This window comes from Hydractinia symbiolongicarpus, chromosome 10, assembly GCF_029227915.1.
Source record: "Hydractinia symbiolongicarpus strain clone_291-10 chromosome 10, HSymV2.1, whole genome shotgun sequence".
Classification (NCBI taxonomy): Eukaryota; Metazoa; Cnidaria; class Hydrozoa; order Anthoathecata; family Hydractiniidae; genus Hydractinia; species Hydractinia symbiolongicarpus.
The window spans coordinates 22437000-22449548 of record NC_079884.1 but is presented as its reverse complement, the minus strand read 5'-3'; the positions used below and the strand labels follow the sequence as shown (position 1 = coordinate 22449548).

At 32.3% G+C, this 12549-nt stretch overlaps 1 protein-coding gene across 2 annotated transcripts; it reads right to left on the bottom strand.

Annotated features, from left to right (window-relative positions):
- Nucleotides 1-148: 148 nt before the first annotated feature.
- On the bottom strand, nucleotides 149-11687 carry LOC130613195 (uncharacterized). 2 transcript variants are annotated; one of them, XM_057434521.1, is made up of 6 exons: nucleotides 11038-11687; nucleotides 10814-10852; nucleotides 6569-8182; nucleotides 6251-6373; nucleotides 5706-6170; nucleotides 149-2744 (listed from the first exon to the last, which is right to left on the bottom strand). In XM_057434521.1, exons 2-6 carry the CDS (start codon nucleotides 10833-10835, stop codon nucleotides 2626-2628), a joined length of 2343 nt encoding a protein of 780 aa, XP_057290504.1. In that variant the 5' UTR covers nucleotides 10836-10852; nucleotides 11038-11687; the 3' UTR covers nucleotides 149-2625. The 2 variants fall into 2 exon arrangements, with proteins under 2 accessions (XP_057290504.1, XP_057290505.1); XM_057434522.1 differs by lacking the exon at nucleotides 11038-11687 and having other exon boundaries at nucleotides 10814-11017.
- Nucleotides 11688-12549: the final 862 nt, after the last annotated feature.

The window sequence follows — 12549 nt, the reverse complement described above, 5'->3', positions numbered from 1 at the left end:
CAAAAAACAATTAGACATCGAAACTTCAATAAATTAATTTTACAAAAAAACACGTTTTTTAAGAGATTTTATGTTATTTTATAATTTTATTCGTGAAAATTCAGACAATTGTACACAAAACACATATGAAAACATAAAAAACAAGATATTAACAAAAACAATCTCTTTTTCTAAGGGAAAAGTACGACCTTCCATAATGAATTCGCTTCTCTGAACCAGAGCTATTCCGCCTGATTTGGTACCAATAGAAGATGTCAATCGTATTGCTACAATGTTTAAAATCAATGCATAATTACAAAATTTTACAAATTTTAAATGTATGCATTAATACAGAAAGAGCAACAGATTTTATAAATTTATTTCAACATAATGGGTACATTGAATTTTTACAATAACTAATAATAATACTGTTTGTACTTTCATATCCAACATGTCAGTTAATATGACTTTGCTCCAACCAGTGAAACATAAATCATTTACCTTTCAAATTTTCATGCCTAACACAACTCTAACTTATTTAGTTGTTCTACGGGCCTGACCGACCCTAATTTACCAAAAAAAAATTTAGCAAAAGTGTTAAAGGAAAAAAAAAATTGAAAAAGCCCACTTTCTCATCCCAGTTCGTGAAAATAAAATGAGCATAGAAGATAATCAATGATGTTATTATTTGTTGGTTGAATGTCAATCTACAATTATACTAAACAAGGGGAACCAAGAACATAACTTTAGGACCACTGTTGTTAATGTGTATTTTTTTTTTGTTATTCTGACCATATATTTTCGATAAAATTATTTCTCTGACAGACGGACCATAAGCCAGTAGCGACTTCGCCTGTCAAACAAATAATTAAGTTGGAGTTGTCTGAGGGATTCTTCCACAGACCTTGCAACCAATTACTTAAGAAAGATTTAAACATTAAAACAATCAGACATTTAAAATATTAAGTAAAAGGGATGTCTTGTAGCTATATACATCCTTAAATTAATTGATTTTAACTTAGTTTAAATTCATTTTTTCAGTCACAAGGTATGCTTACTGATTTTGATGTGACTACAATAGATAAACAGTGCAAATAGACACTAATAACTATTTTTTTTGTTTTTATCTCAAAAGTATTAACAGGTACTATAAATGTAAGTAAATTGATTGTTTTTAATGAAATGAGCAGTATAAAAAATACCAATAAATTTTTAATATAAAAAATAATATTATTACTAAAATGTAAATGGTATTCCTAGAAATATATAAGAATAACTAAATTTAAATGTATTTATAGAATTTAATTAAAAAAACAGAAAAATCTCAAACAATATTTGTTAAAATGAATTACATATTATTGCTATAGAATCAACTCTTTCATGGAGAGTTTTATTTTCCATTTTGAAATTCGCAGGAAACTTCAGGGCCAACAGAATAAAAGCATTAGAGTGAATGAAGGAAGTAACTAAGTGCAAAACTTTGCACAGTTCAAAGATAGAATGTTTAAAGTATTTTCTACTAATAAGAGAGAATAAGAAAGAATAAGAGAGAATTTCCAGTAGCAAAGTTAATGTTGTGCAACCAAGAACAATCAACTAATTAGAGTGACACTAATTTTTGTTGACTATTTAGAGAGCTTTCTATAAGGATTTGACTATGGTTTTGCTGGTTCTATTACCCTTTTTTATATTGATTAAAGGTTCTCATTTTGGAATTTTAATGGTTAAGACAGTCAACTGCATATAATAAAAACATTAAAAAACTAAAAATATAATACAGTACATCAAAACTAATATGTTAAAATTGGTTTATATTCTTTGTTTATGTCATTTGGTGGTAAAATTTTGTGAGTTTTCCTTACTTTTATATGATAAAAAACTAAAAAGACTTTTCTCAGCTACATTCCTCAGACAAAGATATATACTTTTTAAAAATTTTTAAAACTAGCAAGCAGTTGTAAAAGGTGTTGAATGATCTTGTGTTGGTTCTTATTTTCTATATAATATTATAAATTACTATTATATACTCTCATTTACCAAATAATAATAATCATTAAAGTAATGGATAGGGGTGAAATACAAAACAAAACAAAAACATCAAAAGAAATAGAAGAAATAGGAAGTTTTAATGTCATCCTAATAGCTCTTCCTCCCCTCCAACTGTAACATACATTAACGTCAGAGATACATATAACATTGCTTTAACTTGCTTGTCTGCCACACAAGCCAGTTAGCAGTCAGTAGATGGGGCTGACAAAACTACTTTTAAATTGCGCCAGAGTGGAGACAAAAACCTGCAACCTTATGATTATGACTTGACAGCGGTACCATTACAAATCTTCCCTGAATGAGAACATTTATAATCGCACTGATGTCATATTATATTTGTACCCTTAACCTTTTCAATGCAATATCCTTAAAGTGTAACTCAGCTTTCTTAAAGTGAGTTGCAAAAAACTTTGCAATAAGACAAAACTTAAATTAGCAAGATGTACAAATGCCAGCAAATAACTACAACATATTTGCTACAAGATAGTAAAAATGAAATTATAAAAGCAATTAAAAATAAAATTTACAAAGGTCAAAAAAAAAAAAAAATAGTAATAATTAATAATTACAAGTAGTGTCAGTTTAGCTAAGGAAACATTATAAAACCTCTGCCTTCATTAGTTGCTTGATCATATCATGTACACCACCTTTGTCACATTTTTCGAGAATTTCACATATGCGTTTGATGAACGTAGATCCTTTTCCACTATCAATGTCTAAAATACAACAAGCCAGAGCATACAACAAGCCAAGTCAAGATTTATACTGTAACACAACGTTGTGCCAACGTCAAATTCTATAACGTTTTTACAAATGCAATAACTGAGTGCAATAACTGAGTTATAACAGCAATAACTGAGTGCAATAACTAAGTGAGTGTTAATAGTCGTATTATAGTGATAAAGTTTTTGATAGGTAATAGGATTGTCACTTTTCTGTTAGTTTATGCTTCACAGTGTGGACTCAGTGAGGAAGATAAATATAAGTTTTATAATGAGTTAATAGGAGTTACATCAAAGTTTGGAGACACTGAGCTTGTCATGGTGGGTGGCGACTATAATGGTCATGTTGGGAAGTGCATGGAGGCTATGGATTGGGGAGCAGAAATAAGGAAGGGGAGAGATTGCTTGAGTTTGGAAGGGGTTTGCAACACATCATTCAGTAAGAGACAGAGTAGGCTGATAACGTATGAGTCAGGTGGTTGTAAGACACAGATAGATTACTTCCTGGTTAGAAAGTTAGACAAGAAAGTGGTGAAGGACGTGAAAGTTATATCGGGGAAGAGTGTGTTTCTCAGCATAGGTTGCTGGTTTGTGATATTATCTTGAAGAGTTTTAAAGAAGCCAAGGGAAAGTACAGGCCCCGTCGTAAAATCTGGAAGCTGAAGAAAGCAAGCAAGCAAAAGTTCAGCAGTTAGCCCACAATGGTCAATGTGATAGTGACAATGTTGAAAGTACTTGGACTACTTTGAAGAATTGTCTTCAAGAACCTTCTGATGATACCTGTGGGTGGACGAAAGGACCAGCTAGACATAGACAGACCTGGTGGTGGAATAATGAGGTTGACCAGTGTATAAAGGAAAAGAGGAAACTTTGGAAAGAGTGGAAGTCAGGTGGTAGTAAAAATATTTACTTAGAAGCCAAGCATCGTGCTCGTACAGCAGTGTATAAGGCAAAATCAGAAGCAGAGAGAAAGAGATTTGCAGATGTGTTAAGAAGGAAAGACCAGCGCAATGAGGTATTCAAGATAGCAAAGCAAATGAAGAAGACTAATCAAGATGTTGTAGGTGAGAAGTGTATACGTAATGATGAAGGTGTTTTGGTTAGCACAGAGGAGGAGAAAAGGATAGCTTGGAATAATTATAATCAGAGGTTGCTTAACACTGAGTTTGATTGGGATGAGGATAATTTGTCAGATGATGATGTTGTGGATGGGCCAGCTATGCAGATCAAGACAGAATGGGTAGTGGAGCTATTAGGAAATTGAAGATTGGCAAGGCTGCATGAGTATCAGGTATTGTTGCAGAGATGGTAAAAGCATCTGGATACATTAGTGTTGAGTTTATTACAAGTCTTTCTAACCAGATTATAACGGATGGTGCTATTCCGAGTAAGTGGCAGTCGAGTGTAATAGTGAATTGTTTCAAGGGCAAGGGTGATGCATTAGAAAGAGGTAACTATGGGAGTGCATGGGAGCTATTGTATGCAGATGATTTGGTTCTCTTAGCAGAGTCGATGGAAGAATTAAGTGAAAAGTTTGAGAATGGAAGAAAAGACTAGAAGAGAAAGGGCTAAGGGTGAACACAGCAAAGTCTAAAGTCATGATTAGTAGCATTGCAGCCAAGTGTGACTTTGTAGTTGGAAAGTGACCTTGTGGAGTTTGCAGGAAAGGGGTTGGTAGTAATTCAATTTTTTGTCAGACTTGCAAGCATTGGGTACATAAGAAGTGCAGTAGTATTGGTGGAAGGTTAAGAGCTGACATTCAGTTTGTATGCAAGCGTTGCAAAGGTGAGATTATAGAGAATGAATATTTCCAGCTTTAATGATGTACAACAGTGGCTTGTTAGAGATAGTTGAGAACTTCTGTTACTTAGGTCATATGTTGGGCAGTGAAAGGGGTGTTGGAAGAAGTGTTACTTGCAGGATAGGTTCTGCTTGGAAAAAGTTCAGAGAGTTACTTCCTTTGTTGACTAGTAGAGTCTTGTCAATTGAGGTAAAAGGTAGGTTGAATGAGGCCTGTGTAAGAAGTGTTATGTTGTACAGAAGTGAGACATGGGCAGTAAAGCAGGAAGATCTTGACCGTTTAGAAAGGAATGATATGAGAATGGTTAGGTAGATGTGTAACGCCAGTCTGAGAGACAGAAAGAGTTCAGATTAGCTAAGAAGCAGGCTAAGTATCCGTAGAATTAAAAATGTCATCCAGATAAGAAGATTGAATTGGCTGGGGCACTTAGAAAGAATGGAGGAGGATAATTGAATAAGAAAGTGTAGAGACTTGATATTTCCTGGAGCAAAGCCTAGAGGCAGACCGAGAAAGACTTGGCAGGAGGTTATAAGGACAGACTTGATACAGAGGAAGTTGAGTTTAGATCTAACACAGTCTAGATCAGATTGGAAGAAGGTCATTAATATACCCCGTCCAACCCATGCTAGCATGGAAAACAGACGTTATGCCGAGAATGATGATGATGATGATGAACCGCTGTGTTGTTAAATTTAAGTATTTGTTGTGTATGAAGAATATATTCTATTTTTGCGAATAAGAAGAAGAAAAAAAGAAAAAAGCACTAACAGGAAGAAAAAAAAAGAAAAGAAGAGGTGCAAGAAAATCTTTATACCGGAGAACATAGCTATAGTTATTGTAAATACATATTATCAAGTATTATGGTAGCGGCGTAATAAAAAATGTAAATAATAAATGATTTTTTTAAAAGGATTTTTTGTGATGTGTATTCAGATCACAGTTAATTCGCTGTAACGTCCATTAGCAACACAGTTACATCTATAACTGTGTTGCTATCATGTCATGCTGTCGATAAGATGTGGTGCCTTGACATGGTAAAGACGTCGGTGCAACTTTCCATACTGCTATTGCACCTGACATTGCTGCAACGTTGGTATGCTGGCTGGGTAAGCATAACACCATGTTTACTTTTGAAGAAACACTTGACTACATACCTTTATTTTTCGAATGAAGTAAATATGTATTGTCTTCCTCATTCGGGTCAATCTCTAATGGATGATTTTTTTTCTCTATAGTTCTCACAATAAACAGTTTTGGTATTCCACTTAAAGTAGTAGATTCATTAAAAATATCCATCACTTCCTTTATGTGCAGCTTATTTAACATCTCATCACATATGTATTCATTATCTCCCTGAGACAACAAACAACAAACAAAAGCTCTAAAACCTGAATGGTCATCTTCAGAATGCTTTGTCAGGTTTACTTTTATGTCATTTATCGATTGGTTTTTGTATATGTATGTGCGAAAACCAAGATTCTCAAATGTTGTTTCAACAACTTTCTGATCATGCAAAGTTCCATATTTTATATGTGAATTTCTTGAACTAAATAACCTTTTTAGAATCGAACATTGAAAGCTTGAATTACTTATTAAAACACACTGTCCCAGATGTTTGTCTAAAATAAGCAAGCAAATAAAGAAAATTAAAAAAAATACTTCCTTCATTTTAAAAAGACTGACCTGAATAGGCACTCACCCCTGGAACCTTGTGCATTGTTATAACATCCTATATCTGTTTGCTCCCAAGTGTCGGTAGTTGAAGAAAGATGGACGTGATTAATAAGCTCTTGTGGCAAAACAGGTAAAGATTTTTCCTCATCTAAATAATAAACATAATTTGTCTGCAGTGAGATGCACAGCTAAAAATAATGCTAGCTTTCCTCCCAGTAATTTGCAGGATATGGCTTAGTTTAACAGACAAGATCACCCTACCTAACATGGACAGAAGGTTGCGCATGGTTTACACATCAAACAACCAAATTAGAATTTAGGCTTCTAAAAAAAAGCTGCTTACCTGAAATGTCAACTTTATCATCACAAACACTTTTTTTGCTTCTACTTTCTGACAATTTAAGGACTGCTTTTTCTTCATTGGAAGCAGAACCAACATTTCTTAATCTTGTTCGTTTTTCTCTTAATGATGAGGAATCAACTGCAATTTTTTTCATATCTGAGGTATTAGTAGTTGGTGCAACATCTTTTTGACTATTCTTGTCAAATAGTATAGTAGGTTTTTTGGCGTGTTCAGGATTTTCAGAAATGGAAGTGACATTGCTCGTTCCTGGTTCTGGCATTTCTACAAAATCGTTATACCATTCTTTAGTTCCAGCATCAATAACACTGTCATGTTCCGAGTTGCATTCACATTTATCACGTAACAAGTCTTGCTCTATGTTCCCATCTCTTACACTATCCGTAAGTGTACGGAATCCTGAGTCAGAATTTGTAGATAATTCAACACCAAGATTTGCGTTTTGTAGTGGTTCTTGCGTGCTTTGCGCTTCAAGCAATTCCGAAGATGTCTTGCCTCCTTCATTAATAGGAGCTATTTCATCTTCCACGTCCACACATTCCCTGCCCAATTCAAAACTTTCATTATCAATGAAATCAGATGCAATGCTGCCTAAGGTCTCTGAAATATTAGGAATTATTGGAATTTCATTATATTCATCTTGAATAAAAAGGTCATCAATTGAAACATGATCATCAGACATAACTTGTTGACAAATTGGTTCAGTAACAATATTGTTTGGTTGCATGTATCCATAATTTTGCTCCTGATGACCAGTATAAATATTTTCAATAGTAACTATCTCAGGTTGCACTGTTGACAAGTTAACATGAGTAACATTTGTCATAAGACTACTTGAATGACATTCCTGAATACACTGCCTAAAATCTGGTTGATTATTCTGTATTTCGTTCTCATTAGTTTCATTAGGATACTGAAACTGTTCCTGAAGCTTGTTAGTTTCAGGCAGTTGCACATCTACAATGCATTTAATTTTAGCAACATTTGCAGCAATATAATCAGCAACATCTTGCCTACGAATTAATTCCAAGTCCCTAATCACAAAAATCAGATCCGTGTTGGGACATTGCTTTTTCATAGATTTAAATAGTTTTCGTGTAGGACTAAGATCGTGGACATTTTTACCTGTTAAATTAATTTGCTTTTCTAATGAATCTGATGAATCATCAAAAAATTTGTAGAGAAAGTCTTGCCATGATCTTATCGTGTTATTTGGAGTCTTGTTAAGCATGCGTCCAATCTCCCGTAATTCTATATTATCAATATTTCTTAAATAACCATTGTTTCCTCGTAGCTCTAAACAAATATCATTCCTTCCAAGACTTCTTGCAACTTCAGTAAAACTTTTAACAGTGATCGTTGGGCAGTGTGACAACAAAACTTTTAAAAACTCAAAACCAATACGACCATTACTACTGAAATAATCTTTTAAGTGCTCTGGATGTTTTATATGATAATAGCCTCGTTGTTTGGCTTTTGCAGCCAGCTTCACAAAACAGTCATGATCAATACCTCCATCCAATTCTTTACAAATTTCTTGTAAAAAAATTCTGTTTTGCGGATGTAAAAGATCTTTAATGGTTTTTTCTGTAAGTTCTAAAAGAAGAAGATCAAAACAATATATAAAATTTAAACATGAGATTGAAAGAAAAAAAAACCTTATTCTATTCGATCCAGAGTTTTTTAAACATATAATGACCCCAGATTTCTGTCCCTTCCATAACTTTTGATAGGCTTTTCCCAATTGAATCAAACTTAGTACATTTATAGTAATTTATAGTATGTCATAATAGAAACAAAATGCAGCAATAGATATTTGCTTATGACAACACTTTTTCTGTTACGTCATCCAAAGCTTGAAATTTGCACAAATATTAGTTATAAAGTATAGTTATAAAGTAAGAGCAATAAAATTTGTGTGCTACAGAATTTATGACAAGAAATCTCCAACTTTTAAATGAAAAAGTTATTTATGCACCAATTCTGTTAAAGTGGAGGCAGTACTTTGTACTTTCTTTGTCCGTATTTTTGTAAACGTATCAAATGCATTTTCAAAATAGACACTAACAGTACTGGAATCAAGATACCTAACATTGTGGAATGCGTATCTTGTGCACCGCGCACGATCCATGATGCTGCTGCAATTACAAATTTTTTAAGCAATCTATCTTGAACATTAAGTTGTTATCGTAACAATCTTACTATCGCAATTTTCAGCCTTAAAATTAACATCATAAAAATACAAAATGTGGTTGCTCCATATATAAAAAAATATGGGTCTTACCCACTATTTAAAATTCGCAAATTGATTTCACAGCTTTCAAAACTACTTTCAAAAATTCTGAAAGCTTAATTCTATTTTTTTTTCTTCTTTCTGTTCCTGCAAATTAAAGAAAAAATTCTAGACTTTATTTAATTCAGACTTTATTATTTTGGGTCCCGTTTAAAAACCATCAAAACAGGGTCATAAAAACAAAAAATATTGCAATAGATTGTTTAAAAACTATCAAAAAGGGGTTATAGTAAACAAAAACAGCGTCATAGATCAATTAAAAATCATCAACACGAGGTCATAGTAACAAAATGTTGCCATAGCCATTTAAAAACCATTAAAATGGGAGCGTAGAAACCAGAAACAACACCATAGATTGTTTAAAAAACAACAAAACTAGGCCATAGAAAGCAAAAACATTGCCATAGACACCTAAAAACCATCAATACGGGTTCGTAGAAAGCGAAAACATCACCATAGATTGTTTAAAAGGACCAAAACAGGATTGCGAAAAGCGAAAACTTCATCATAATTCCTTTCAAAAACATTTAAAACGGAAGCTTAAATAGCAAAAAACATCACCTTAGATCGTTTAAAAAAAATCAAAACAGGATCGTAGAAAGCAAAAACAACGCCATAGATTGTTTAAAGAGGATCAAAACAGGATCATAGAAAGTAAAAACATCACACATTGTCACATCGTTGCTGTGAATTGTTTAAAAACACTTGAGATGCCTTTTTGGAATTATTTTTTTGGTATGCATCTTTATTTCAGCTATTGAAGACAATGAAGTCAGGACTGATAAAGATGCTAAATCCTGCGCTCAGTTCTTGTGTTCAGGGTTCACAAGTTTAAATGTCCTCTACAATTTTTTTCGCGAATGCATACGTGCCATTCTAAAAAACTGCAACACGATTGTGCACTCTAGAAGTTACGTACAACAAATTAAAATATTACATATCTAACAAATAAATCGTTAGTATGTATCATGAACATTGTGAACCTACTTAAACATCGTTAAATATTAACAACCATTGCGAATCTTAAAATGTTAATCATGATGCTATCAAAAAAACTGCTATTGCATTTTTTTTGATTGCGAAGATTACAATAGCATAGTGAATCGTGCATGTCACGCATAATACCTGCTTACAATGTTAAGTGTCCTCATTCCGGTACTATATGCTATTCTAAAACAATTTTGTTTCCCATCGGCCTGTGGTCTGACTGAACTTCTCTCATTCTTTAAGAACTACTAGATGGTAAAATATTACAACAAATGGTAAACTTGAATGACTGGTTTCAATTTATTATGTATTACTATTTTAGCGTGTAAAAACAAAAAAAAATACACTACAATATATTTTATTGGTATTTCATTAAGTTTCTAGATTTCTCACATGTAAATTGAGCTCCTCTTCTATAAAAGAGCACAAGGTATTCTTTGATTTTTAGAATTAAGAAATTAATGAATTTGTTTTTTAACTTGCACGGATTTAATTGGTGATTTTGTTTTAATTTTAGCAAGGCATTATTCTGTATTTAATAAAATTTGCCAAAATCTATACAGATCAAAATTCTCTTCTTATAGTATTTGACTTAAAGTATTCTGAACTGTTTATTAACTGTTTGCAGTAAAAACTTGGTAGACGATAATGTTGCCAGTTTGATATCGAAGAAAGTTATTACTATGCTAATGTGACTGAGAGAAGTCTTAATAGACATTGTTGATTATAAGTATTATCAATATTATCATAGCTTGTATGAAGAATACAAAAAGTTCAAACATACATCCAAATTTTAAGTAATTTTTAGTCTTCTTTCCATGGTACTTTTGATGTTTTTTTTTCATTGCGTTTATAAGCGTTCATAAACATTTGTGAGGATCATGTTTCTCTTACACAGACTATCCTATGAGAAACTTTAACTAATATAAAGTGTAATTTGAACATACCTTCTTGTCCAACACTATCCATGTTTATTCACATCTAGGCTATACAAATAAAAAATATCAACTTCCTGAACAATTAAGTAACTCTAAGAATCACTGCATTTATAAAAAATAATTTTAAAATAACAATTCAAAACTTATATAAAAAAGCTCATTTTTTTCTTGGAAAAACAAATTAAGTTTTATTACAACTTCTTAACAATTTGTTTAAAAAGGAGCCAACTTACCACTTTACTAGCCACAGAAGTTAATGTCAATAACCTTTTTGCTACATTTCCATTCCAAATGGTACTTTTATCTAAAACATATAAAAACCCATTGTATCGTAGTATGTCTAAATCCTTCAGAAATTTCTGAGCTCTGTCTGCACTGATGTAACGGTACATCAATTAGCAATAACAATAAGGTTGTCTCTAATTAAACATTTTTATCATCAACACTATTTATGCATTAGCAATCATTATATAACAACCACTTGTTTTATCTATATAATCTAACGCTGTGTCTATTTTTTGACTGTTGCAAAGTGGACTATATTTTTTACAATTTTCTTTCACAACTCTATATATCAAATAATATTTAAAAAGCTTTGACGTTGACGTCAGTAACTTAGTAAAGCTAATGCAGTGCAATTTTAAGTTTAAAGTCAAATCAATCAGAAACAAGTTGAAATAACTGTCGTCATCTCCCCCATAGGTAACTAGGGACCACCTGTGTCCAAAATAGCTTCAACTTCCTAAAGCTGGGTCAATGGCGTCATCAAGAACCCTTTAAACCTTAATATTTTTACAACAATTGAATGCATATCCCTTAACAGGTTCAAAATTATTTTTCCATAATATAAGATCAACACAATTTTTCACATAGTGATCCCTGTAAGGATTTTTTGTTTCAACAACGTTTATCTGAATGTTTAAATTTAGTCTGCTCCCAAGCCCTTGATTCCCTTTGATTTTGCTTCAACAGCTTGTCTGCAATAAATTTACTTTGATCAAAAGTGCCTTCATCTACAAACTACTACATCCTTAAAATATTTATCTTGAACAACATAATGTATATTGCATGAATTCAATCTAAGAATTGCATGTAAATTATATATAAGAATTTTATTTCCACTTCAGTTTCTGTAATTAAATTTATATTTAATTTTCAATTTTTTGTAATTAACTCTTGCGATTACAATTTATCGCAAGGTTTGAGCGATGGAGTAGACAAGTTAAATTCCAGTAAAACAACATCATCGCAGAAAAAATAATTTTTAAATTTAACAACATTCAGAAGTAAGTAAACAAAGGCAAACTTTGAGACTATTTTTGTTTTGTTTTCCTATCACAAAACACTTCCAGTACACTTTATTGCCCATAATCATGTGAAGTTTTGTTTTCAAGTCTAGCAAATTAGCTTTTCCAAATAATAACTTATGTCTAAGACTCTAAAACTATACTTTTAACAGTGAAACATTATTTTATTGTGATGAAAATATTTATTTCAAAATAAGATAAATAAAATCACTCTTAGACAATCACAGAAGGCACAGTTTAGCATTCCCTCGCTTCGTTCATGCAGAATGCGTTTGTTTACATATTGCGGACTACTAAACAGAAAGTCCTACTAAACAGAAAGTCCTAATCGACACTGTCATGGCGGTGACCGTAGGACTCCTTTGACCTTAAATATCAAGGCTCACAAATATAAAAAAATTACCACAGTTTATATTTAGATTATAATGAATATTTAAG